Consider the following 27,546-nt stretch of genomic DNA (forward strand, 5'->3'; position numbering starts at 1 on the left):
TACAGCTCCACCTATATTTATACTCAATCTGCTATATTCCACATTTTTTAACATAATGGCCCACAGCATTACAAAGACCATTTACAATCCTGTACGTAAAAAAAGAGCATGTTTGAACAGAGTAATGCATGTTGGTTAACCTGATGCATTCCAAAATTGATTAGCTCAAAAGATGCTTCTTGCCGAGGAACTGTACTTTCCTGTCGAATGCCGTCGAGCGAATCGGGGCGTTCACTTCATAAAATGGATTCATTGCAAACTACAAAAAAAGAAAAAAAAAGTTGACATTTTGGCTCCACACATTATATGGAACGCTCACATTATAAAAATAAAAACACTACCTTTATATACAAGTCATAAACATCATTGAAGAAGTTCTTGATGCCGTCCTCTTGTCTCATATCGTGAAGCATTATAAACCTTATATGTGATCATGACAGGTTAAGGAGTAGCTTAAAAAATTTCTGTTGACACATTAGTACAGCACCCTGGTTCCGATTAAAAGAGGTCCAACAAATGATAAGTGACCTGTGAGCCAGGATTTTTATGGATTTATGGTAACAATGTCCCAACTTTTTCCTCTGCTTCCTTGTTGTGTTATGTATATACAATATTGTATATCACATTGCATATATATATTAAGCTATACAGACGTAAGTATTCATTAGTGACACACAAAAGGATATGACCGGCAGTGACAAAGGCAGAGACAAACCATTCGTTGAACTTGTCTACGGTCTTCAAGTACATGTTGTTGGACAGCCACATGTTCTCGTCCACCAAATCCAGAGCAGCATGAGCAATGAACTGGTTCAGGTGACGATGGTCGTCCTTAATGCGGAGGCAGGAAAAGTTTCAGCTCAGGCTCAAATTAAACATTGTGCACATCACTCACTCTCAGTCACAAGTTAGTTACCTTCGACTCCGCTTTGCCGGGGGGAAGAAACTCCATCTCGAACACTGGATTGTCGTGATGGCCGACCATCACAAAATAATAACTTCCCGACATCTTTTCCCCCTGAAATAATTAGAAAATTTACGTGAATTCTGGAATTCCACAACTGTACTGGATGCATCACAGCTAAACTGATCATGACTATTATAATATTTCACTCCATTCCCTTTCAGTATAGGTTACATGTATTAAAGTACATCCTCTGTAATGTATAGTTTCCATTAATAAAATAAGCCTAGTACCTTTTCATTATTATCATATTATTTTATATTATCCTGTTCGCATAACACTAGCGTTTTACATTTACATTACATTTCAGTATCAAAAAACATCCTAATACCACACGATGATTTACATTACGTAGACTCTCCACTGGTGTCCCTCAAGGCTCGGTGCTAGGTCCTCTCCTTTTGAGCCCATCACCTCCAACTCAATCCCACCAAAACTGAACTAATATTCATTCCAGCAGATTCTTCACCACATCAGGATCTTGCTATTTACCTAGACAACTCGCAACTCTCTCCTTCTGCAACAGCCCGCAACCTTGGCGTAACAATAGACAACCAACTCTCCTTCTCAACTCACATCAGCAATCTTTCCCGCTCATGTAGATTCCTTCTCTACAATATCAGATGAATCCGCCCTTATCTGTCAACCCAGGCCACCCAACTACTGGTTCAGTCCTTAGTAATCTCACGACTGGACTACTGCAACTCCCTTCTAGCTGGTCTACCACTATGTACCATCCGACCTCTACAACTAATACAAAATGCAGCAGCACGACTGATCTTCAACCTTCCCAAATTCTCCCACACCACCCCTCTGCTACGTTCCCTCCACTGGCTCCCAGTAGCTGCACGCATCAGGTTCAAAATACTGATGCTGGCCTACAAAGCCAAACATGGAGTAGCACCATCCTACCTCACAGCCCTTATTACACCTCGCACTGCACCTCATTTACTCCGAGCCTCCAGTACTGCTCGCCTGGTCCCTCCATCTCTGAAGGTAAAAGGGAAACATTCATCTAGACTCTTCTCCGTCTTGGCCCCTCGGTGGTGGAATGAACTTCCCCTCGAGGTCAGAACAGCTCAGTCACTGAGCACCTTCAAACGACAGCTCAAGACCTTCCTCTTTAAAGAATATTTAGATTAAATTGTAATTTTCTTGTTGTCGAACTTTGTGTACAGAATCTACAACAGAGTGAATAAAATAGATGTATTCATAGTTGGGGTCCTAGTGAACCGGAATTGATCTCTTCATCGATGGTAACTTGAAAGCACGTTGTAAGTCGCTCTGGATAAGGGCGTCAGCGAAATGCCGTAAATGTAAATGTAAATGTAAATGATAGTAGTTGTTTACACGCAGATATTTCGGGGCACACGTTTAATGTTTGAAAATTAGAAATTCCAGAGTAATACGGACGTATCCCTCAGCGGTCTGCAAACTAAACTAACACAGGAAAACGGAGCGATTCGAGACCCTCTACAGCAGCAGTTTATCCGCATTAGCGTCTGGTTACACGGGTGCAGATAAAACTGTTTACCTGTCAAGTCCGCCGACAGCAACGAGCCTGAGGAGCGACGTTGTGTCGCGCAAATATGACGAAAGCACGTCACGTGAAAGAGATAATACAAAATAAATTATTTACAAATAAAATAGTTTTTGGTTTCTATGTTTAGCTTTAACATTACATCACTTTTGTGTTATTTAAGCCGTTTAAACAAAAAAGGAAGTGGCATAAACGTTTATGTGGCTGCGTTTCAATTCTATAATTCTTCCACTATTTCCTACATAGATATAAACACTAGATGTCGCGTTGAATAGGACGTCTATGGGAGCAAATGCGTCAGCAGAGCCGCCATCTTGGGAGGGGCGGCGCTCCTTTTAAATGGATGAACACAGAATTAAAGCACCATATACCGGCAAATTTCAGAAGCCACTTCTATTGTCTCGGTTTGATTCAAATGTCAGAAATGTTTTTACGACTTAGCCGTAATTCGACAGAGAAGCGTTTTTGTTTACATAGCATAATTTATAGGTATTATATCTAAACTTCAACTACACTCCTACTATATGCAGAACAATGCAAATACAAACACCAAAAAAAAGACCAGCAATGTCAGCTGACAGACCCTAGCAAACATGTCAAGACCTGTAGCGTTACCACTCATAGATTTATATATACGATTTTATTCAAAGCAACAGGTATTTGTATGGATTGTAGAGAACTTTCAGAGTATATTGTGTACACAAGGTACAGAGTATATTGTACACATTTTTACATTTACATTGTGTACAGTTTTTTTCCTAAAGTATTCAGGAGAATACTTTATTTTTTATATTTAATATGAAAGATTAACATCCATTTACCTGATTATTTGGAAGAGATAACTCTAGACAGGGCAGGTCCATACACAAGAGGCATTTTGTATAGGTTTGTGAAGAACTATGAACTGTAATGGATTCGGAAGAGAAGCTGGGTCTTTCCTGTGTTGTGGGGGTGGAAAGACATAATTTGTCAACAAACAAAAAAATCCCACTTATTAAATGTTTTGCCTCGATTCTTCGTTTTGCTCGTTATTACGTCCCCGATTCTCTCTGAAGGGAGAAACGCTGCTTGTCGAAGTGCATGTCGGGATAGACGGGGCGCCAGGCTCTTAAACATGGCGGGCGGGAGTCTGTGAAGGGCGAGACGTTGGTATGGGAACCGCAACGTGTGTCACGCTTCGCTCCTCCTCGGCTTTTTAGCAACCAAGGCGGTGATGTCGGCGTAGTTGAATTAATCGACGCTCACCGTGTTTAAGTTAAGTCGGCATGTCGGGGGCAGAGGAGGAGGCTCTCTCGCCGGACGAGATGAGAAGGCGACTTTACCAGACCTTTAAGAAGAAGGGATTCCTCGACACCCTGAAGGTGCGTCCGCCCGCCGCTTCTGTACACGCCGCGCTCGCTGGAAGCCGCCTCGGCCCTTAACCGCGCCCGTGTGCCGCCGCAGACCCAGCTCCGTCACCAGCTCATACGGGAGCTGAAGCAGCCCGCGGCCGGGGCCGCGATGGGGGCGCAGCCCGCGGTCCTCGGCGCCTCCAACAGCCTGGTGGTGGAGCACCTGCGCGGCTGCGGGTACGAGTACACCCTGTCCGTCTTCTGCCCCGAGGCCGGCGTGGCCGGCGACCAGGTACGCGTGGAGCCTGCGCGGCGCCGCGTTCGTGTTTGCGACGCGTTTCACCTCCTCTGTCTGCTGTTAGGTCTTTCCGACTCGAGATCTTCTGCAGCTCATGAACGTCGGACCCGGTTCCCCGCTTTACAAGACTCTGGTACGTACTTCTTATTTATTACACACAAATACTTTGAGTAATTATGGCTAAAAAACGGTGCCATTATAGAACATAAAAAGTAAATTATTCTACATACTGTACTGGTCAAACGTTTGGACCCACCTTCTCATTCAATGTGTTCTCTTTATTTTCATGACCATTTAAGTTGGTAGATTCTCACTGAAGGCCTCAAAACTATGAAAGAACACATGTGGAGTTATGTACTTAAAAGTGGAGATCTGGTCTTCACAGTCACCGGACCTGAACCCAGTCGAGATGGTTTGGGGTGAGCTGGACCGCAGAGTGAAGGTAAAGGGGCCAACAAGTGCTAAACACCTCTGGGAACTCCTTCAAGACTGTTGGAGAACCATTTCAGGTGACGACCTCTTGAAGCTCATTGAGAGAATGCCAAGAGTGTGCAAAGCAGTAATCAGAGCAAAGAAACTAGAATATGAAACATGTTCTCAGGTATTTCATCATTTTTTGTTAAGTACATAACTCCACATGTGTTCATTCATAGTTTTGATGCCTTCAGGGAGAATCTACCAACATAAATGGTCATGAAAATAAAGAAAACTCATTGAATGAGAAGGTGCGTCCAAACTTTTGGCCTGTACCTCTATATAATTTTGAAATGCAAGGTAAAGGTTGTAAAGGTTCTGTGCTGTATTTTTTAACATGCATAATGGCCTATTTGCAAAAAAACTTAATCCACATGACTGTAATTTAATCTATTTATCTATTTTCTCTGGTGACTCGCAGTGACAGTGAGTGACAACGAAACGCTTCTTCTGCATTTAAACCTGGCTGTGGGCCAGCCTTGTTCATTTGGTGTGGCACTTTGCTCAGTGGCATCTTGGCAGTTTGGGATTTGAACAGGTGTTCTGTCTAATTGTCTTTCCTTGTCAGAAGGAAGATGAACCATAAACCACAAGTAGCGTGTTGTGATAGCTCAGAAACACCCATCAGACTGTCCTACCACCAGTGCTTTACCCTTTGACACTTTATTGTCCAAAAACCACAGAAATGTTTTGATACCTCAGAAACACAGTGTTTACATTTAACTCCTCCAACGAAACACTGAAAAACATGCTATGGCATGTTTTTGGTAGGACAGGATAAAGGATAAGTAGGATGAAATGATCAAACACCCATTTCCTTCTGATTTGAATTTGCCTCTTCCTTACCTGCTAGGCCGCCTCTGCCCCTAGAGGGAGTCTGCGTACCACAGTTAGTGAACCAAAGATTTATGTTCATTATTAAGATCATTTGCACATCTGCTCAATCTCTCATACTGTAATTTTTTGCTTCTTGCACATCATACTGTAATTACAGTTGAGATTTCTTTATATCTGCACAAAACACTTTAGTCTTCACTCACTTTTATTTTTATTTATATTAAACTTTAACCTAACTGCATTTCTGTGTGGACTACAAATAAATAATTTCATTGTCATTTCTTCGGTACATGACAGTAAATGCTTTGAATCCATGAACCCTTGAAAACTGGCCCTTGTGTAAAGTCTGCTCCTAATGCAGAATTTCTGTACTGTTTCTTTTAATACCATCGGTTCTTTTTTTGCTCTGTTTCTGTGTAGACATCAGGCCTTGAGAAGCGTTCTGAGAAAGGTGAGCTTCCATGTTTTACCTGCAGATTTTTAACTGGTTGCACAGAGACTGTTCAGAAATTGTTCAGCAAGATTTTTAAATATGATGTTCACTTCCAGTCAAAATCTGGATGCAGCTTCTTGGTGGCTGTTATGGAGCCATTTTGAAGAATACAACGCAAGAAACATATTTAGCATTTTTTTGTAGCAGGAGAAAATGAAGTATGTTTGAATCGTCTCTTCTTACCTTCACTATTGTCATCAGCAAAAGCCGCTTTATGACATGCTCATTAACAAGTGTTCAACATAAATCTTCAGGGCGGTTGGAATTGGTTAATTTTATAATTTTTTTTCCTGTCCATGTGAATGGTGTTGATGTCGTCATTTCCGGGAATGCCGGCTCAACTGTGTTGTTATACATAACCTCACTTGTTATTTCATAGTTTTGCGTCTTCAGTTTTGTTAAAAAATAAATGGGTAGATGAGCCCCATCTTCTGACTGCTAGGGTACATTATGAATGACGTGTCCCAATATCAGCCAATATCGATCGGTGATGTTGTATGATTGTAAATGCTGCTTTTTCTTCCAGGCTTTCTGATGGACCTTCTTGCAGCATTAGCGGGACATCACTTACACAAAGAGGGTGTGGATATAGACACTCAGACAAACACCTCTAAAGCCTTTAAAGAGTCTCTTGGTATGTTCTAAAAATACAGAGTTTAACTACCACACAACAATCTATGTTAAATTGTACTAAGAGACGTGAGATATGAGAAGAAATGAGTGCGTGTCTTTGTGTGCAGTAGAGAAGATGCAGGCCATTGATGAGGAGTATGAGCTGCTTCGGTCCAGAGGCAGCAGTTGGCAGTCATTTGAGTCTAAGCTGGCAGAGTATAGGAAAGGCATTGTTGAACAGGCACAGGCAGAACTGGAAGCAAAGGTGTGTAGCTGCATACAAATGAATGACTATTATGATATTATGTCAACACGTTTTCTCAATTTTATTAAATTAGTTTTTTTTTTTTTTCTTATTCTCAAATTGTTCTTTTTGGTCTGTGTTATCCAGCTTCAGCATTTTAAAGATGCGGAGATATCTAAAGTGAAAATGGAGGAACGAGAAAAGGCTCGTAAGGAAATACTGGAGGCGCGGCGAGACATGGAGCGAACGTACGAGATGAAGTCTGAGGCTCTGATGAGCCGGGAGAAGAACGCCATTGATCGACTGCAGAAACAACAGCAGGTGCTCTGCTCTCACAGCAGGAAACTGAAAGCCAAGACGTGTTCACGTCATCCCCTTCAGTCGAGCTACACGTTTACTATTGAGCACAATTACGGAACGTAAAGAGAAAAATTGATATTTCCGTGTGATCGTAAGTCTACATACAGATTTTTCTTTTGGACCACGGAAGTCCTATAGATAACTGCAGGTAAGGGTTTTCTATGTTTAAAGCCCAGTTTCCAATGTATCAAATGGTTATTGTTTCAGATTGAAGAAAAGGAAATTTACATGCAGAGGCAGACCTTGTTAAAGGAAATCGAAACTGCACGGAACAGAGAAAGTGAACTTAGGCAAAAGGGCGAGGCTTTTGAAAAGTAAGGCAACGTACTGTTCAGCTTAATTTCATAGAAAGTCTGAGATTTGAGAACTTCTGCCACGTTCTGCTGTTTCTGAAGGACCTGTAAGCTGCAAGAAGAGAAAAACAGAACGATGGAGGAGCTGTTGCGGAGGCGAGAGGTGGCAGTGAAGACGATGGAAGACACCTATGACCAAAAGCTGAAGAATGAACTGACCAGGTGCGGAGCTGAAAGACCTCAATTCATCAGGCAATGATCAGCCATAACTGTATGACCATGTGACTGACATGACATTTTTGCTGCCTAAAATGCCCAGACCTGTTGAGGCACAGACTACTAGCCTCTGATGGTATGGTGTGGTATCTGGCCCCATGTCATCAGTAGTATTCGGTTATTCGGTTCCTCAAACCGTTCTTGCAGCGTTCCTGCTGAATGAGTTTAATGTCTTCAGGGGCAGTGGTGGCCTAGCGGGCAAAGAAGCGGACCTGTAAACAGGTGGGTTCAAACCGCCAAGGTGCCACTGGGCAAAATACCATCCACACACACCGCTCCCCGGGCGCCTTTCATGGCTGCCCACTATTGGGTTGAAAGCAGAGGACACATTTCATTGTGATAAAGTGATAAAGTGAATTGATTGTCACATGTGATACACAGCAGCACAGCACACGGTGCACACAGTGAAATTTGTCCTCTGCATTTAACCAATCACCCTGAGTGAGCAGTGGGCAGCCATGACAGGCGCCCGGGAGGCAGTGTGTGGGGACGGTGCTTTGCTCAGTGGCACCTTGGCGGATCGGGATTCGAACCGGCAACCTTCTGAATACGGGGCCGCTTCCTTAACCGCTAGGCCACCTTAACCGCTAGGCCACCGGCTGTCACTGTGCGCTGTGCTGCAGTGTTCACTTTCGCTTCACTGTTTCCATGACTGGGTGTACTTGGCTAGCAACAGTGTTACATCTCAAAGTAACATAAACCTGAATGCAGGGCTGAACCTTTGCCAGCATCACAATGCCTCCACTGGCTTACCTTCTATCCATAGTGCATCCTGGTGCCATGTCTCCCCCAGGTAAACAACACAAGCACCCAGCAATCCACATAACGTAAAAACAAATAGTAATAAAAACAAATGATCCTGTGGTCCAGTTCTGATGCTGGGTGATTGTCATGGGTCCCTATGGACATTCGGATTTCAGATTTTATTTGTCACATACACAATCATACATGGCACGACATGCAGTAAATTGCTTTTTTATTATGGAAAAAAAAAAAAAAAAAGACTGATTTATATAATCAATCAATCTTATTGGTCTCCAAATACTGTCTCTGAAGTGTCTTTCCGAAATCTCACAAAACAGTATTAAGAAAAGAAAACAGTATATACAAAGAAATTAGAAGCAGTATGCCCATAAATATAAAGTGCAGATGCATTACAACACAACATGCATGAATGTATGATAAACGTAGAAGAACTATATGGGGAGTGTTGTGTGCGCACTGTCCCATGCCCACCGTGTGACCCCTTTACATCGACCGTCTCCAGTTATTTCTGCGTAAAAAAAAAAAACGCATCTGTTGGACAACACACGCCAGCTGTCACTTCTCGCCTCCCTCATTCCGCTGTTGGTCTTTACTCAGGCACTAGAGGGCACTCCAGTGTAAAGTATGTTTCGGGTTCATGGTTTTTAGCCACGCATTCATACGGTCGCTATTCTGTCTGCCTGGCCATTTCTTCTGGGATATTTTCTGAATTATGACCCTTCCATTGTAATATTCCTTTCTATAATTTATTGGTGACCTCCTTGCCTGCCATTATTGAGCTGCTCAATTATATAAAATTATAAATGCCTTATGATCTTTTTTTAATTTGGATGGAAATGTTGGCACAACTAAACAATTCATTTCCCAGAAGTCCGTTCTTGTAACGGGTCTAACTGTCAGCAGCCCTGTCACTTCTAAACCTGCAGGTCCGCTTGGCATTTATTTATAGTCTGTAAATCTGGTGCGCGTAGCCTGCTGTCAGTAAGCATTAAGGCAACGGGCCGGCAGACCAGCCACTGAGGCGATCGGCGCTCCCACCCAGACTCGTATCATTCGAGTCGAGCTCCACTCTCAAGCCCACAATGCAGCCTGTCTTGGTTAAAGGACATATGACCGCTATCAGCAGACTGTGGTTTTCCTTGGATCTTTAACACATTTATGTATTTGAAGTGCAAGACACATTTACTAGCGCCACATCAAGGACGTCATCTGAGGGTTCAAACTCCAAAACAAATTCCAGATCTTGGGAATTTGCTCAGCTGATAGCATAGCCACACTATAGATGTTCTAAAATATGTGTATAATGTTTTTTATGTACCATACCATAGAAAACTGGCATTACAAAACTGAAGACACGGGACTATGAAACAACATATATGAGGTTATGTAATATACTACAAACTATAGCAAAGAAGCATTTATGTGTCTCCAAATCAGGGAACTTTTGCTGTGATTGCAGCATCTCACACTCTTGGCTTCTCTCCACCACCTTAAGTTGGAAAATAGGGACGTTTTCCAACAGCCCTGAATGTTTATTCTGAACATTTGTTCTTATTTGTGATTTTTTTTTTTTTTTTTTAAATATTGATTTGCTTGCATCTAATGACTATAATGTGTGTCTGTGGAACGATCTGACTTCTTGCCTGCTTTTCCACAGATACCAGCTAGAACTGAAAGACGAAAATGTTAAAAGGACAGAAAAGCTGACTGAAGATGAGAAAAGAAACCAAGGTGGGTGCCTCTGTTTCTATTTGTGTATTTAGGCTGTCGTTAAATGTTCATATGAGGCAATTTGAATAAAATCTATATAAATTATTTACATTTTTTTTTTTTTTGACAATTGGAGTTGGTTGAGGTTTGGTCAGTAGTTTGTCGAAGAATATAAATTATGGTGAGAAAGATAATGATGCTGCCATCTCTTAATGGTGTATTGTAACAGCGGAGACCGTCCGACTTCAGAAGGAGGCATCTGCTCTTGAAGTCAAACAGGAGGAGCATCGCAGAGCTTGTGCTGAGGTCAAATATCTGCAGGTACCCTCAACCTTGCCAGCCACATTTTTAGAGGAAGTCTTTGTGTTGTGCGTCTCCTTCAGTTCCCACAGACTGGGTTGACCCATAGTGAGAATCGGCATTCACAGCATCTGTGTGCATTTAAAATCTTTTTTTTTTTTTTTTTTTTTTTTTATCTGTCAGTACCTTTAACACAAAACAGACCGTGACATGACACTGCACAGATGCTTCTGAAGCGGGTGTTTTTCTCATTCACTACAATAATACAGGATATTAAAGATGTATAAAAGTGATACAAAGACACATAATGTTTGACCCCCCCCCCCAGGTGGAGTTGAGCACGACTCAGTCACAGAACTCCCTGCTCAGCCAGCAGAACCATCTGCTGAGGGACAAGCTGGAGACTGTAAGTGACTACCCAGCGCTGAAGAAAGAGAAGGCGGAGCTGCTGTCCCTCATCCGGCTGCTGAAGACACAGCTGGAGGAAGCTCAGGAGGAGAACCAGCACCTGCGACAAGGTGAGGAAGACTGCTGCCAGTTCCTCTTTACAAACCCCCTTTTCTTTGCTGTCTTTTCTGTTTGTTCTGGTCTCCATGACTGTGATTTCAGCACCGCAGCCAATCCTGAAATCACAAGGGCCAGTGAGGGACCATTTTTTTGTTATTTTGGAGCTTTGGGCCAATGCCACCTTCCCCTCAGAAGGACAATGCAATTCCTGTCCTTTGAGAATTCAGCAGAGAGCACATGAAAACACACAAATAAAAAGTTCCATTTTGCAGCAACTCGTCAGTCATTAAAAGGATTATGGCAGGTGGTTGTCATATTCCTGGTTATTTACATAATTATAATCAATTTAACAAATGGCTGCAATAGAATAAAGACTGAAAAACTTAAGGGGGTCTAAGTTTAATAATAATTAATAAGTTCTCTACCCACTGTGTGTGTATAAGTGAAGTGATTGTCATTGTGAAACACTGCAGCACAGCACACAGTGACACAACGAAATGTGTCCTCTGCTTTTAACAATCACCTTTGGTGAGCAGTGGGCAGCCATGACCGGTGCCCGGGGAGCAGTGTGGCACCTTGGCAGTCGATGATTCAAATTGGCAACCTTCTCATTGCGGTTTTGGTTTCTTACCCACTAGGCAACCACTGGTCATTAAATATATACATGCACACACTACTCAAAATTAAGTTATAAATTGTTGTTTACATGAGTACTTTTCCTATTTGCTCTGAATTTTACTGAAATAAGTAAAAGTTGCCATTGATATTACTAATAATGTATGAGAAGAAACACCATTTTCATTTATTTATTATTTATTACCCCAACCCTTTATTCAAAAACAGAACCAAAATCTTTAGAAAGTGCACAAACATGTTGCTCTCTCAAATATAGACTTTTCTTTTTAAATAAAGTGTCACCTGAGCTGCCAGAACGATAAATCATTTATAAAAAAATAAAGAACAACACGAATCAGAAAATAACAGGATTTGTTTGAATGTCATAACTTGTTCTCCACACTACACTGCAGATGCACACACACGCAGACGCACACACTCACAAACTCTCAAACATACACACACACTCTATCTCTCTCTCAAGCTCACTTGAAGCTTATTCATTAAATTATGACCATCAATGTAGTAAGTGCAAGGTTCATTTATACACCACATTTAAACACATCTTAAGATGACCTATAAAATAACTTTAAAATTAAATTAAAAAGTATAACACAAATATATTTGTCAATAATAACTTATATGGGACAAAGCACAGAATATACACTGCAAAAAAATGCTTTTCTAAACTTTTCCTGTTTTCAGTCCAAATATCTAAAAAATCTAAAATCAAGATACATTTACTAGACACATGAAATAGCATAAGACATTGTCTTGTTTTCTGGAAAAACATCTCAAAATTAAGTGATTGCCAATGGGGTAAGAAAACTAATCTTAATGAGATATAATCTCAAACAGAAGTTTTAAGCATCTGTCACGGGTGGGCTGGTCATGGCGACGAAGGAGGACTCATTCGCACGATTTCACACATCAGGGGTTTAATACAAACTGCACGAGGCAAGGGAACATTAACACGCACAATGACCCGACGGCGAACAGACAGTAGCAGGATAGTTTTATACAATTATATACATATACAACAGGTAATTACTAGGACGAGAAGATTACACAGGACGAACATGAAACTCCAGATCCGGAGTAACCCCTGCCGGTCCGGATCATGACAGCATCACTTAATTTTCTCATGCCATTTTTCTTGTCTAGTAATCTTGATTTAAGATTTTTTAGATATTTGGACTGGAAACGAGACAAAATTACTAGGTAAGAAAAGCTTTTTTTGCAGTGTATCTATACATGACAACAGATTGAAAAATGAATTGCCCAAAAACGGCTAGTGAATAAAAACATGCAAAGTAACTATAGAACCCGTGCTTTACTACTGTTATTAACGAGCTAACGCTAACTTGTCATGCCTGTCAAGCTGGATAACGAGTAAACACCAGCACCAGGGACATTACGTTCCTCACTTCAAAACGGAACCAAAGTAGGATTCTGTAGTGACCTGCTGCTGAACTCCCTTCCTCCTCATCAAACACGCGTTTCAGGTGCAGGATCATTGCCGTGGTGCTCCCGTGCCGTGCCATGTTGCTTTTGCATATTTTCGCGCAGATTTCTCAGCCTCCGTCATGTATCTTTCCTCTATCTCCGCTCGTTTTTTTTTTTTTTTTTTTTTTTTTTTTTGCTCCGCGCTGTCTATGAGGCGCCAAACTCTGCTAGCATCTGTGCGTGAGAGAGACCGAGTGTGTTCACTCCGCGCTCAAATAAAGTTTGATTTTTTTCTCCGCGTCGCGTGACACAACACATCGATTAGGAAATTCGTTGCCAACTCTTTTAGTAATCGATTTTTATCTATTCAATCGATTCGGCATTCTGGCATTCAAGCCAAATCGGTGGAGTCGGTTGAGAATGGTTTGCTGGAAACCCTAGTACCCCTCGCATCCCATAAACGGGCCTTTCTCGCATAACAATGTCTGAGTGCAAAGGTCCTTGGGTTATCATTGCGGTCTGTCACTCGTGGGGCTCAACTCCTGGGTCTGTCATGAACTGTTGAAATTGATGCCACATTGAGAATGGTTGTCTCTTTTTGTCCCAATATAAGTCACACCTGTACACAATGAGACTGTTACATATAAATATATAAAAAATTCTTTATTTATTTTAAAGGAAACAGTTAAGCACTATAGGGGATCACAATTTTTACCCCCATTTCAACACGGGTTTTGAAGGTTTTTAGAAACAAATGGGAACCCCTGCCTTACCATGTTGGACCTTTATGAGGTTTACTCAAATTTATTACAGTCTTGTGATTTGTGTTTTTGCGTTTCCTGTAGACCATCTGTTTCCTGACCGTTCTGCATGAGATTGAACAGCGTTTTCCAAATAACTGCAGAATCCAGCATGCCTAGTCACAGGTGCTCCGTTAATTACTGCAAACGGCGTAACTTCTTTCTCATTTTCTCCCCCCATTCCTCCCAGCAGCACTCAGTCAGCCCTCACAGGAACATCTGGCCCTGCAGTCGGAGTTAAACAGGCTGGAGCTGGACTGGAAGCTGCAGAAAGAGGAGTTTGAGAACCAGAAGCGAGTGTTGCAAACACAGCTGCAGCATGAGGTCAGTCGCAGCACCCAAAGTCCATCAGCCTGAAATGAAGCAGGACTGGGGTCTCTGGGAATTCCAGGATTGGGGGGGGGGGGGGTGGGCATGCTGAACATCCTCTTGCATGTAGCATGTGTAAAAGCAGTGTAGCGCGAAACTGCATGAAACTACCAGTTTGTCATAAGCAATATATACAGGGAATCCTGGGATCTTTCAATCAGCCAAACAAAGAGCTGCTGGCCATAACTTGATTGTATTAAACCCCCAAAAATTGCCAGAGCAGATATAAGAAATGACAACAACAAAAAAAAAAAAAAAGATTTTTCCAAATCTGACCTCGCCAAGATTCAGCCAACCTGAAATTAGGTGTTGGATTGGATTGGTTTTAATTTCCTCCTCGCGTTTTTCTAAGCGGCGCAACACAGCTGAAGGGGAGCGCAGGTGACCTCCACCCATGTGCCGTTTCTAGGTGGAGGGGGCTGGCCAGTTGAAGGCCCAGCTGCTGGAATGTGAAGAAAGAACCCGGTGGATGACTGCTCACTCGGAAGAGATGAAGATGCGGCTTCAGCTAACACAGCAAGGTGCCCCTGAGTTCATGTGTGCTGGTCTCAAAATTCGAGCTAGTTTAGAACCCTGTTTCCGCATTGTGGTGTTGTAGAGACTTTCTGCAGATGTTGCTTTACTGGTGGCTGGTTTATAGCTCTTCTTCAGTTCTCTCCTCTTCATTCCCTTTCTCTGTTTCCCAACCATCTCTGTGATTTGCATGGTGTGATGAACATGTTTGGTGCAGCTCTGGAGAACGAGGTTCTGCGTAATCCCAAACCCTCGCTGGTAGACCGTTCAGTACTGCATCGGAGTGCTGATAAGATGGTTCCCCCTGACCTTTACATTGATGGAGCGATCCTCAGAGGACAAGCGGGTTACGGTGATGTGTGTGAAGCAGGGATGTCTGCCCGTGGGATTCGGCACCACCGGACTCACTGTGCCAGCCCCGACTCGGATGTCGAGTTAATGGCCGGAGCCAGGGCCCGCATTCAGGAGCTGGAGAAGGAGGCTGACATGCTGGAGGAGGCCTACAGGAAGTATCAGCAGAGGGATGTGCGGTCTATCGTCTCCCACATCCTTCCTGAAAAACTTCAGCCGCCCCTACAGCTACCTGGCCACGGTGCCACCAGACTCCCGGCGGCCGCCCAGCACCGAGACCAGCCACGGAGAGTCACCACAGAGCATATTGCAAGGGACCTGATCCTGCAGCCCTATGTCTTCAACACAGAGGCCGGTTTGGCAGCTGAGCCGAGCAGCTCTCCTCTCCCCCGGCGCCTGTCCTCCACACCCCTGTCTCTCTCCCCGACTCTGCCAAAAGCAGAGGCAGTAAAAGGTACGTCCAACTCTACACCCAACAAACTCCACACTTCATCACTCTGTTAATGCTTCATTTATTCTACTACCATAATATAGAGCATCGGCCAGATCTTTTTGTGTACACAAGGTCCTCGTTCAGAAAGGTCATAAAGCATCAGACTGATTAGTCACAGAACTGCAGACACTGACTTAGAAAGTCTTTGTTTTTTATGCTATGAAAACACTGCGTTTATTCATCTGCATCTGGCTCTTTCACACAGACACTTTGCCTGCATCGTTTGCTGTGCTTTACCCTGAGAGACAGATCTCCCCCATCCCTGGACCAACCATACCCTCCAGAGACCACAGCGCTCTGCTCAGCCCCCCAAGAAGCCCAAAGAGTGCGACCCGGGACCATGCCAGGTGCCCCTGTGTTCTGTATGAATAGTGTCACAGAAGTCCAAAGGCCCTTTCATATGTCATTCTGTCATAAAAGCTATTTGATTTAATGCCTTTGCTTACAGATACTTGGTTCTTGTTGGATCTGAATTCTGTCTTTGAAAGGATTACATCTGGCACACTGTCTTGAGAACGAATTTGTTAAATGATTATATACAACACTATAATGTCGTACAGTGTGTAGTTCTACTGGGATCTATTCCTGGAACGCTTTGTTTTTCTTATGTGGCAGTGGTGGACTAGCGGGTATGGAAGTGATCTAGTAAATGAAGGGTTGCGGGCTCAAATCACGGACTGCTGTGGTACCACTGAGCAAAGCAATGTCCCCACACACTGCTCGACGGACTCCTTTCATGGCCGCCATTTCTCACTAAGGGTGATGGTTAAAAACAGAAGACACATTTCATTTTCTCACTGTGCCGTGCTGCAGTGTATGACAATGACAATCGCTTCACTTTTACTTATTCTTGTGTTTTTGGGAAGGATTTCCTCAAAGCATGGTGTTTATTTTTTGCAGCTAAATCATTGTACACAGTCATATATCATTTTAGGGATTCACAGTTTATGCTCTACATACTTTATTGTATATGAAGATATTGTAGCCCATGTACCTCTAATCTGTGCCTGATATTGTCTTACCAAACACCCCCAATTCTTGGTTACTGTAAAAAGAAGAATATCTACTCAGCAACGATCCTGACCATTGACTAAGAGAGTAGCGGGTGTCTGACAGATTATGTACATGGGAGGTGTTTGTTTTAAAGTGGCTGGTGGATGTGGTAGCATGACACTGGCATCAGACATATTTCCAGATGTCTTCATTTACATACAAAAAAAAACAACGAAGTATAGGACAATCAAAGCATGAGCAGCACTGAAACACATACATTTTTTGGAGTAGCACCTGTATGTACCTACAATTTGTTGCACAATGTTCCACATCTGTGATACTGACGTGAATTTGTTATATTTTTAGTTTAGTAAAAACTAAAATCTGGATTATATGTGTCTAGTCTCCTGCAGGTTCAGCAAGAGATCCCAAGTTTGGATTCTTCTCCACAGCCAGATAAAATAGCCATAGAAGATCTGGCAGAACCTTCACCAGGTATTTCAGGAGTGCACAGTGTCTCTGTTTAGAGGCTCTAATTTATGTTCTAGTTGGAGAACATCGATGAAGCTAAATCCATTTTTTTTTTTTTTAAATCGAATTATGGAACTCAACACAAACTAATTTAAAATTTATGGCTATGTGAATATCATTGTATGCTTTGGAAGCACTGATCTCCTTTGTTGTGTATATGCTGTACCCCAGGCCTGAAGTGGCTGTCCTCTAGCCCAGCATAACTTGTCACAACCCTGTCCAGACGAAATATGCAAGCACTTCAGGCTACAATAACTATGGTGATTTATAATGAAATTGACACGTCTCAGAAAACCTGTAGTTTATTCATGGCTGCTGCTTTTGGGTATCTGTAAGGACCCGACATCATTCATCTGAGACTTGCCTGTGTGCTGTTACAGGTCCTGTCTACCATAAAGTGGTTTATCGCCGCGTGTTCATACACTTGCAGTCACTCTAGTAAACAGTAACTCCTTTTCAAAAAGCTGTGATTTTGTATTTCACTTTTGGTGGTATTGGCTAATATGCACTTTTTAAAAATTTTGTAGTTCCTAGTTTTAATTAATTTGCAACAAATCAGTAGAAGTGTCCTTTCAGCGCCGGCTGAAGGGCACACAATGGTGCGGATGATTATGCATTCGTTTCGGGTGCACTGTGCTCTGGTGGAAGTGAAAGGACCTCTTTGTGCTGCTCTCCCTGCAGAGCCCAGCCGCATTCCAGAGCCCCTCCAGGCCGAGGGCATCCATCTCTGTGAGGAGGCCACTGAGGGGCTCGCTGTCCCTCCTCCGGGCATACAAAGCAGTGAGCAGGCCACGCCCAGTCCCAATCTTTCCACACACCGGGACCTGTTTATAGCCGCCATGTGTTCCATATTGAGATAATATTTGTCCCTGATCCATTTGCACCTCCCACAATCATGTTCAAAACTACAGAGTGCCCTTCCCGAATGGACAGGAGATGGTTCCATTTGTATCCAGTTTTGCATCTTAACCCCTCAAACCCTCCTGGGATCAGCACCACAGACAGCGCCTCTTTATTTTGCACTCTGACTGCATTTATTAATGCACTAAGCACATGAAATGTTCCTGGCCTTATGCAAGCACTGCCAGAACTTGCATCCTTCCATTTGAGGACTGTGTGTGACCCATCAAGAGAGCAGGCCGACATGTTTGGATGTTTTAATGGCGCCAGTTTGGAGTATCCTGGCCTGAACTGTGTATGAACTCTACTGATGATTCCGTTGATAATCATCCTCTCTCGCATACAGAATTATCTGCTCATTTTGAAGGGATACATTACGCTTTGTACGTTCAGTATGCATCTCTGAAAGTTTTCCCGTTTACTTTTCACTTTTCCAATCATTCCTGAACACATGGTGGAGTGTGAACAGGCCCTCGTCACACCACCTCCACAGAGGACTGATCCTGAGCCCTGGCTGCTCGTGGTCTTTAGGAGTGCGGCGTGCTGATTTTGATGTATGTGCTGCTGATGTGATCATAGGCGTTCCTGAGACTGATGAAGAGGAGGACCTGCGGTGGGAGCTGGAGCGGAAGAGACGGGAGGAGAAGCGACAGCAGGAGAGGCTGGAGGCTCAAGAGAGAGAGCTCAGAGAGTTAGAGAGGCTGGAGCTAGAAAGGGTAAGACGCCAGCATCTGGGCTAAGTTAATATATTGATAAAAGTATCTTTGATCACATTTTGACAAATTACATTTTAAAACATTTTTTCACCTAGTTTTAATGGTTTACTCCAATTTTACCCATTAGTTTTTGAAAACATTGTGCACAAGTTCACACTTTATCACTAGCAGCAGTTGGAGGAGCTGGATAAAGAAAACAAAGAGAAGGAGCTGGAAGTGGAGGTGGAGGTGCTGAGTGCAGGGCAGGAAGGCCAGGAAGAGGGTGGCCAGCAGGCGCAACTGGAGAAGGAGCCGTCGTCAGAGACAAACCCTCTGCAGAGGTACATGAGGATGGTATTGCAGGGGGCAGAGACTGAACGTGAACAGGTAAACACCCATAAATACACACTGCTCCAAAAAAAATAAAGGGAACACTTAAACACACATCCAAGTCATCCAAATCCTATGACGAAAATCCAAATGTAATATAATGTAAAAGTCAATCACACTTCTGTGAAATCAAACTGTCCACTTAGGAAGGAACACTGTTTAACAATCAATTTCACAAATGCAAAGGACAACAGGTGGAAATTACAGTAAATGAACAAGACGTCCCCAATAAAGGCGCGGTCCTGTAGGTGGTGACCACAGACCACTTTTCAGTTCCTATGCTTTCTGGCTGATGTTTTGAATGCTGGCGGTGCTTTCACTCTAGTGGTAGCATGGGACTGAATCTACAACCCACACAAGTGGCTCAGGTAGTGCAGCTCATCCAGGATGGCCCATCAATGCCATACCCCAAGGTTTGCTGTGTCTGTCAGCATAGTGTCCAGAGCATGGAGGCACAACCAAGAGACAGGCGAGTACATCAGAAGACGTGGAGGAGGCTGTAGGAGGGCAACAACCCAGCAGCAGGACCGCTACCAACACCTTAGTGCAAGGAGGAACAGGAGGAGCACTTCCAGAGCCCTACAAAATGACCTCCAGCAGGCCACAAATGTGCATGTGTCTGCTCAAACGGTCAGAAACAGAAACGTCCACAGGTGGGGGTTGTGCTTACAGCCCAGCACCGCGCAGCACGTTTGGAATTTACCAAAAAACACCAAGATTTGGCAAATCTGCCACTCAGGAGACCATTTTCCACCTCATCAGGAACACGCCCAGGAGGTCATACAGGCACGTGGAGGCCACACACACTACCAAGCCTCGTTTTTTACTCATTTTAAGGATATTACATCAAAGTTGGCTCAGCCTGTAGTGTTTTTTTTTTTTTTTTTTTTCCCCATTTAAATTTTGAGAGTGACTCCAAATTGATACATTTGATTTCCATTGATAATTTGTGTGAGTTTGTTGTTAGCACATTCAACCATGTAAAGTATTTAATAAGAATATTTCTTTCATTCAGATTTAGGATGTCTTATTTTTGTGTTCCCTTTTTTTTGAGCAGTGTATATCCTTTGCTTTTGACTTGGTTATCTGGTGTGTAGTTTATCCAGCTGAACTTGTGACATGGGTTTTGTAGAGTCCAAGGAAGGAAGAGACCGATCACAGTAGCCCTGGGGTGCAGGTTTTATCTGATAAAGATGACAGGTAAAATGACACTGTCCCACAGTCTGGAACCAACTGAACTCCCTCTGTACGTTTCCCATTTTTATCCATTTCACATCCTTATTACAAGCATTTCATTTTATCTGTTTCTCTCCATAGCATCGCCGCCTTTTCACATGAAGCTGATGACGACTTCTGGTGAACCACAGTTGGCCAGAGGAAGATACATTTTACCCGGTTTTATACTCTTCTGGTTTGTTTCTAGACTTGTAATGATTTGCATGATTTAGAAGTGTACAGTGTGAGCCAAATATATTCACTCAGAGTGAAATATAATTTTACTGTGTGTGTGTGTGTGTGTGATTTTAGAATGAATAATGTGTTCCTGTCATCTGGTATAATGCTGTAATATTGTATGTCCAGGTAATTGATCGACAAAGCATCAAACAAACTGTATTGATGTTCTTGTAATGGTTTGTTCACAAAAGCATTTATGACAACAAATAAATCATACATCAAAGATGTTCTTTATTTTATTTTTCAAGGTAATAAAAACAGTTACCGTGTTGAAAAGTTATTTAACAAAATACTGGGCATTCATCTAATAATAAAAGCAGATTTTTGGTAGTGTCATCATAATGAATAAAGGTATGTAAAGACCATTTGTCATATAGTGGACATTAATGACATTTTAGAGTGATGGTTTAAAGTTTTTTTTCCCCATCTTTTCAGCAAATATTTGTCATTTAAAGTTCAAAAACATTTAAAGCATCACAACATGCTCAAATAAATTCCCAGCATGCATTTTAAATTAATAATTTGTGCCCCTCCAATTATAAAAAAAAATAAGATAACTTTACTAATTAATACTGTACATGTACCACCCTGGGCCGATTGCCTATTCTTTTTTCTCTATTAAAACTAGGGGTAAATGTTTATAGTCAATGGATGCCATCATGAAAAAAAAAAAGAATCAAATGCATAACAATGTAGAATTACATATTAAATGCTTAGTACCAGTTAAAATAACATTTCAAGGAAAACCTTGATATTCATAAAAAATAAGGAATATTACTGGATTACAAAATCGGCACTATACAAGATATACTTGAGAATTACAAAATAATGACGAACCAACTAGAGCTACTGCATCTTTTGACAATGGATTACATTAGTTAAGAAAAAAAAAAAAAAGGGGGGGGGGGCAAACGCTGCCTACCATAGTTGTCAGTACAAATGACTACACATCACTTGTATTACTGCAGTAACACGTTCTCCTTCATGCAATTAATGTGTAAACATGAAAATATCCCTGTAGGTCTTTTCTACATACAAAGGAAAACAAGATATTACAACAGTCATTTTTGTCAGCGTCAACGGCACATCAAAATGTGACTGGGTTTTATGAGTAAATGCTGAATATTTTTTTTTTACTTCGAATCATCATGTACTGATTCTGATTGGTCTTTTACCAAACCATTTTAACTGGTTATGAGAAATCTGAAATGAATATTCTCTTTCTGTCCATTAAACCTTGTGTTGCCTGTAATTGAATTCCTGAAGGTAGCTGTTATTATCAGTCATTTAGATGGAATTGGGAATTTTAAGCATTAGATTGACAAATCTGAAGAAGGAACGGTCCTATTCTCTTGCAGATTAAGGCCAGTTTTCCAGACAGGGATTAAGAATATTCCTGCACCGCGCTGCAGTTTCAACTGGGCTAAATTTAGTTCCGGTGTAGTCTTAATCCCTGTCTGAAGGGCTAGCTCTAATTGTCTAGTGTTAAACCTTAGTAAACCAGTAACAGGGTTATACACTGTAAACTCGCTCCGACCTAAATAGCACGTAGTGTTCTTTGTGTATCGGAAAACGGTCCATTTAACCATCCCTCCGCTTCAAATTTCCCAAATTCACATTTAGTTTTTTTTCTTTCGTGTTATGTACATATTTTTTTGCTTGTTTTTAAGGTATTGGGGTGGGGTGCGGGGTTAAAGTGAATTTCATTGTAATTATGGCTGAGGTGCATATGTTCACCGTTTTGGCTTTACAGGTAAAATGGGCATTACATGTTCCTACGTTTGTGGCCTTGTTGGAGCTAGCACAGTACACCTGAGGTAGTATTACTTAAAGGGGATCAGGCTTGTGCATCATTTCCCTCAGGGCCAAAAATAAAAAGAAGAATGACTCTAAGTGATCTTTAACCATAACAATTTAATTCAGTTTTTTTTTTTATGTTAAATGAAACATAAGTGTTTTATGCCACAGGGTAATAGGAAGAGTAGCTCAGAAAGCTGTTCAATACATTCTATCTCTGCCCACCTATTCAGTTAAAAGCTGAGACAAAACATACGGGATTTTTGTAAGGCGGTTTTATACTCCCTGGTCATGCAATGGTATCTTCAATGGGATAAGAACGTTTCCCTTGCTGACGAACCCTACATCCTACCTGCTCTCCACAGAGAACCTTAATTAATTCAACTCTGCGAAACACGTCTCAAATAGTGCAATATTTCAAGCTTCTCCAGCAATGACTGGTCATGAAAAAAGGGCTACAGAAAGAAAGAACGAATAGAAACAGAAACACATTATTCATAATTGATGCACAAAATAGTAAAAAAAAATAAAAACAAACTCACAAACTTCTCACAGACGTGAAGAGTTAGTGCAGAAGCAACACTGGCGCATTAGTTGGTTAGAAGCCTGGTTAGTGCTGCGCTGCATGTGGACAGTTGGCAGTTGGTTACTGGATGTAGTCTTGGTCCGACCCTCGCCTGAGAAGCGTGGGGACAGATGTGTGTGTGTGTGTGTGTGTGTGTGAGTGGGATCCTTATGAGTAGGAATTGAGGCATTCCTTTGAGCGCGACTGGATGTCTTGCAGCTCCTGCTCTTCCTTCATTTTGATGTCTTGGTAAGCATGCATATGACTTGCGTCCTTAAGGTAGGCCCAATTGGCAGAGAGAATCATGAGGAAGTGGATCTGGAAGAGAAGGGTCAGGTGGATGGCCAGTGAGCATGTTAAAGATGCAAAGCAGGCTACACGAGTGTGGCTACATCACAACAACACACAAACAACTGACAGTACACATCAGGATTAACATAACTGACCTCTACGTAAGGGCTGTATTAAAGAGGAAGGACAGGAAGAGGATGGGAAGTGCAGCAGGGCGGTTAGTCGCTGGCATGAGTGGCGTTTAGTGGAAAGCGGACACAATATTCCACAATAATAAGACCAGCAGGGGAAATTTTGTACACAAAGAATGTTTATTTTTATTTTTTTATATATATATATATATAGAAAGAGAAAATAATAACTACAGCCTTCAAAATCTTAGGGGATGAAAAAAATTAAATATCGAGAAATATGTAATATAAGTAATCATAAACATTAAGGAAACGGAGGAGAAAGTAATCATGCAGGCTCGGTGTTATAATAATCAGAGAGCACTTGAAACATTGGAGGTTTCTGGATGAGTGAAAAGGAAATGGATGGAACAACAGAAACCATGAACCAGCAATCAGCGGTCCCATTTAAAAAGACAAAAGACATTAGAGTAGGGAGAAAAAAATACTTCGGTAAAAATATATATAAAGTTGTAAACTGAGGCTAACAGGCATCAGACAATTAAATGTGGCACTGTCCCAAACCGTCTCCACATCTGTGCCCTTTTCTATCCTTTATTATTAAACAGGACAGTTTAATACTGACATCTGAAATACGTTGTCCGGCTTTCATTAAGGAAAAGAAAATTACAAAAAACAAATGAGGAAACCGTATACGCGTATACGGGAAAGGCTGGATGGTTTTCATGGCACATTTAGATATTTTTACTTAAAGTTTGATCCTTACCTACTCTTATCCAATGTCTTAGGGCTGAGGGCTTTAGACTGGCACAAATAAACCACGAATGTCCTGTTCTCAGTGTGATAATGCACGCGCTTAATTACAAAAGAGTGTCGACTAAAACGCCTGGGCGCCAGCAAACGCGCCTCATTCGCTAGTTTGTGCTAGTTTTAGCGGATTAATAGCCCTCCCTGGTAAAGTAAACTATCGTTTTTAACGCTGCCGCGTTTCTCTCCTGTCTCACATTTTGCATGCTACACGTGTTTGATGTGGGGGGTAAAAATAACAAAAAAATCTAAAGGATACATACAATCTGCTATTTACAACATTAAGTCAATAGAAATGGAACCCTTGTCTCTATTTGTCAGTTTTAGTCCATATTGTCAGTGTCTGCTCTTCCCTACTCAGTGCAGTAAAATCAACTGTACTGTGCTCTTGATACAAGTTAGAACTTAGTGCAACAGTCTTCTCGACTCTTAAACTTCAAAACGGCAAAGTTATAAGTGGTAGCCATCATGTAGATCAGCTGGTGGAAGAGAACAGAATGAGAAGAGGGGGTGAGAACACTGAACTGGGATCAGCTTCAGACAGCCCTGCAATGGATCTGAACTTATTTTGCATAAAGACACAGGCTCAGCACTGAACTGAAAGTCTGAAATTGAAACTCTGAAGGCTCAACATGGGCCTTTGTGGAAATAATTGTTCCTTCTTAGTGATTTAAAGCTAAATAATTATACTTGCATTTTTCTGACCCTAGAGGAAGTGAAGCCAAATCACTCCCAGTACATTTTGGACCATTTTTTTGGTTAATATTAAAAATGGCTTGACTCTTGGGAGAAGATGGTTGGCAATGAAAAGGAGGGGTTGTGCTCCTGTCATCGGCTGCATAAACCGCATTGGGAAATGGATTCAGGGCGAGGTCAAAAGGTTCTATTGACATTCTACTGGATCCAAACAGGCTTTGCTGATAAATGAGGATGAGCAAGGATGAAGAATGCTTACCAGAGCAATAACTGTGGCTCCAGCTCCAGCACATGCTACAATGTACAGGTGGTAGGACAGGTAGAACTGTAAAGGTAACAACATTGAAGGTGTTTTAATGTACAATTTAAAATGTATTTTTTATCTGTGTTTGTTACTGTTGTGTTAATCGATTACCTCGCTGGTGTTACAAATGTCACCTAGTGTAGAGCCGCAGGCCTTGCCTGGAGTTGCATTCCATGGAATGATGCCTGTTGACATCAACAGATTTCTTTGAATGCCGGTGTTATTTAAGAATAGAAAATTCAGAATAAAAATGCAGACCTACCATACTGACGGACATCAACACAGATGGAGTCCAAGGAGGTGACGTTGGCCACCGGAGACTTCATAGCTTCACAGGTGGACCACATGTTGTAGAAAAGAAACACCGGAACAGCAGAGAAGCCAAACACTCCAAGCCAGGCGATTCCCAGGATGTAGGTCAGGAACACAAACTGACCACAGAGAAAAACACACAGTGAGGACGTTTACATGAACAGTTCGGTGGGGCTACAACCGTAGCCAAACTAGACCATTTGATCGAACCACTGTATTGACTGACTCTAGGATGGGTGACCCTATGCCCCGTTTTGCCTTGTTATTATTGTACTTTTTTCTTGTTGACCTATAACAACAGACAAATCATTTAGTTGGTGGATAATCAGTCCCATGTTCAGGGGTGAATACATTTTATATGCAAATTACATGCAGATCTGTGTGTCAAAGTCCAGAGAAAATTGTGGCGAATGTACAGAGTGCCTTGGGCCAGTTTGGGTCCATCTGAACATGTACATGCCGGATTAGCTTTATTCCCAATTACAATGTCTGGGTCTGTTCAAAAAGTATAGTATCATTTAGTATGATTTAAAACGACATGTTAGTCGGACAAACACAAAAATATATTTTTTTTCTAATATCATGTAAACATTATGAATGTCAATATTTAACAATGTGTGTTAAATTTAGCAATAGATATATCCTTCAATAGATGTATCCTTCATCAACTCTATGGCTACTAGGGCATGCAGCTTGGTTTTATCCCAAGTAGTGAATATGGAGTAAGTAGATTTGCTGACAAAACACTGCCAATCATCAAAATAGATTTAGTCCGTTGGCAAGTCCATAAGCTGCATGTATATAGAACACATTACAGCTGCTTATCGCATTCTATCACTGCTGTGGACATGGCCGGCGTACCATCCCGCTGATGCAGCGTCCACAGATGGTGGTCTTGAACTCGCTGTGCAGCTCCTTGACAGCACTGGTGGTGTAGAAGCCCTCTGCCAGCAGAATGATCCCGTACAGAAAGAAGAAGGAGGCGATGCCGTAGATGACGTACTGCATGAGCTGTATTCTGTGTGAAGACAGAGGCAAAAGATTGAATCTCCTTCACAAATTGCCACTGGCATTTTTTCCGATTTTCGAATAAATCTGTAAATAACTAGAGAGCGCCTGACAAATGATTTCAAGCAACAGCATACGCTAAAAAAAATGTCTCGCACACATCCCATAAACAGACTCTAGGTGATGCATACCTTCAGGCTGATCTACTACTTGACAAATGACATATTTAGAAGGCGGACATAAACAGTGAACTCATAAGGAGCGGGTTTCCAAAAACAGAACCCCTCATTGTCTTTGTCTCGCCAGTAGACTGCTGGATTAAAGGCGAGAAATCCATATTAGGTTGTGTTTCAGAAATTCGGCAAATGTGAACCCTGACATGCTGTTTAGACACAAATTATCTGAATTTAGATGATGATAAGATGAAATATACGCTTCTGATGAAAATTTTACTCTGGACTCCATTTGTCAGAATGATGTAATGTATATGAGAGGGGAGCTCATCCAAAATCTGGAGTCCAATTTTCAGGTTTATACTTTGAGACATGCAAGTGGTACTACTAACTGTTAACATTTGTCACTTATGCAGAGCTTATAACAGCTCAAACTCGACCCACACTCAGCCACTTACACATCGGTCAGCATGGTATGGTCACTGGGAATCTTGGAGAAGTGGTTTTCCAGGATGGTGACTGTGCCAGTGAGGGCCACGTGGCCACATCCACAGAACAACGCCACTCCCGAGAAGCAGAGGATGGTGGCCACCAGGGAGGCGTACGGCACCCCGCCCAGACATTTGATGCAGCACTCGAAGCAACCTGTACATAGAACAGAGGCCTGGCATTTACACAAATGATACAAACTTCCACAGATCTAAAGGGGTTCATCATTTGCATTGCATTTGCCAAAAGAAGCTGACAAATAATGATATTATTAGGGATTATTAGGATCAAAATGACCAGCAGTAGGAATACAGATAATGACACGACTGGATTCAGTGAATTACATCACTAATCAGTGGCGAATATGCGTGTGAGCTCAACAAAAGGACCATTTTTTTGGGCGATTTGGATTTTTATC

The 27,546-nt window shown here is 42.0% G+C and overlaps 3 protein-coding genes across 10 annotated transcripts in view; 1 reads left to right on the forward strand and 2 right to left on the reverse strand.

The window, feature by feature from the left end:
- Nucleotides 1-4,201, reverse strand: trappc2 (trafficking protein particle complex subunit 2). Of its 3 annotated transcripts, XM_028990329.1 has the most exons (6): nt 3,832-4,201; nt 3,326-3,442; nt 917-1,018; nt 687-831; nt 342-427; nt 1-259 (listed from the first exon to the last, which is right to left on the reverse strand). In XM_028990329.1, the coding sequence occupies exons 2-6, from the start codon at nt 3,365-3,367 to the stop codon at nt 161-163; spliced, it is 474 nt and encodes a 157-aa protein (XP_028846162.1). In that variant the 5' UTR covers nt 3,368-3,442; nt 3,832-4,201; the 3' UTR covers nt 1-160. The 3 variants fall into 3 exon arrangements, with proteins under 3 accessions (XP_028846162.1, XP_028846164.1, XP_028846163.1); XM_028990331.1 differs by lacking the exon at nt 3,326-3,442 and having other exon boundaries at nt 3,832-4,200; XM_028990330.1 differs by lacking the exons at nt 3,326-3,442; nt 3,832-4,201 and adding an exon at nt 2,499-2,811.
- ofd1 (OFD1 centriole and centriolar satellite protein) lies at nt 3,572-20,778 on the forward strand. Of its 4 annotated transcripts, none has more exons than XM_028990322.1 (22): nt 3,572-3,865; nt 3,948-4,127; nt 4,198-4,266; nt 5,865-5,895; nt 6,464-6,571; nt 6,678-6,814; nt 6,941-7,114; nt 7,361-7,467; nt 7,549-7,668; nt 10,145-10,218; nt 10,427-10,518; nt 10,826-11,015; nt 14,056-14,189; nt 14,644-14,755; nt 14,965-15,552; nt 15,797-15,938; nt 16,988-17,079; nt 17,797-17,895; nt 18,595-18,731; nt 18,900-19,097; nt 20,233-20,300; nt 20,418-20,778. In XM_028990322.1, the coding sequence occupies exons 1-22, from the start codon at nt 3,770-3,772 to the stop codon at nt 20,458-20,460; spliced, it is 2,991 nt and encodes a 996-aa protein (XP_028846155.1). In that variant the 5' UTR covers nt 3,572-3,769; the 3' UTR covers nt 20,461-20,778. The 4 variants fall into 4 exon arrangements, with proteins under 4 accessions (XP_028846155.1, XP_028846157.1, XP_028846156.1 ...); XM_028990324.1 differs by having other exon boundaries at nt 3,573-3,865; nt 18,903-19,097; XM_028990323.1 differs by having other exon boundaries at nt 3,573-3,865; nt 14,059-14,189.
- Nucleotides 20,763-27,546, reverse strand: part of gpm6bb (glycoprotein M6Bb) — a 26,593-nt gene continuing 19,809 nt past the window's right edge. For 2 of the 3 annotated variants that reach the window (XM_028990327.1, XM_028990326.1), the window contains exons 2-7: nt 27,098-27,284; nt 26,320-26,476; nt 25,409-25,577; nt 25,258-25,331; nt 25,102-25,167; nt 20,763-23,235 (exon numbers count right to left, since the gene is read on the reverse strand). In XM_028990327.1, coding sequence (XP_028846160.1) covers nt 23,086-23,235; nt 25,102-25,167; nt 25,258-25,331; nt 25,409-25,577; nt 26,320-26,476; nt 27,098-27,284 — 803 coding nt within the window. In that variant the 3' untranslated portion in view covers nt 20,763-23,085. Of the gene's footprint in view, nt 23,236-23,500; nt 24,626-25,101; nt 25,168-25,257; nt 25,332-25,408; nt 25,578-26,319; nt 26,477-27,097; nt 27,285-27,546 lie in introns of those variants that run through there. The other variant, XM_028990328.1, reaches the window with a different exon arrangement.

Source organism: Denticeps clupeoides, chromosome 9, assembly GCF_900700375.1.
Source record: "Denticeps clupeoides chromosome 9, fDenClu1.1, whole genome shotgun sequence".
NCBI lineage: Eukaryota > Metazoa > Chordata > Actinopteri > Clupeiformes > Denticipitidae > Denticeps > Denticeps clupeoides.

Bases quoted from the DNA above. Each gene is read 5' to 3' on its own strand.
- trappc2 (XM_028990329.1), bottom strand. From the start codon at position 3,367: ATGGACCTGCCCTGTCTAGAGTTATCTCTTCCAAATAATCAG. The intron at 1,019-3,325 runs GTAAATGGATGT...TAATTATTTCAG, and splicing joins TATCTCTTCCAAATAATCAG to GGGGAAAAGATGTCGGGAAG. The intron at 260-341 runs GTAGTGTTTTTA...CTTTTTTTGTAG, and splicing joins TTTATGACTTGTATATAAAG to TTTGCAATGAATCCATTTTA.
- ofd1 (XM_028990322.1), top strand. From the start codon at position 3,770: ATGTCGGGGGCAGAGGAGGAGGCTCTCTCGCCGGACGAGATGAGAAGG. The intron at 3,866-3,947 runs GTGCGTCCGCCC...GTGCCGCCGCAG, and splicing joins GATTCCTCGACACCCTGAAG to ACCCAGCTCCGTCACCAGCT. The intron at 15,939-16,987 runs GTGCCCCTGTGT...ATATGTGTCTAG, and splicing joins GCGACCCGGGACCATGCCAG to TCTCCTGCAGGTTCAGCAAG.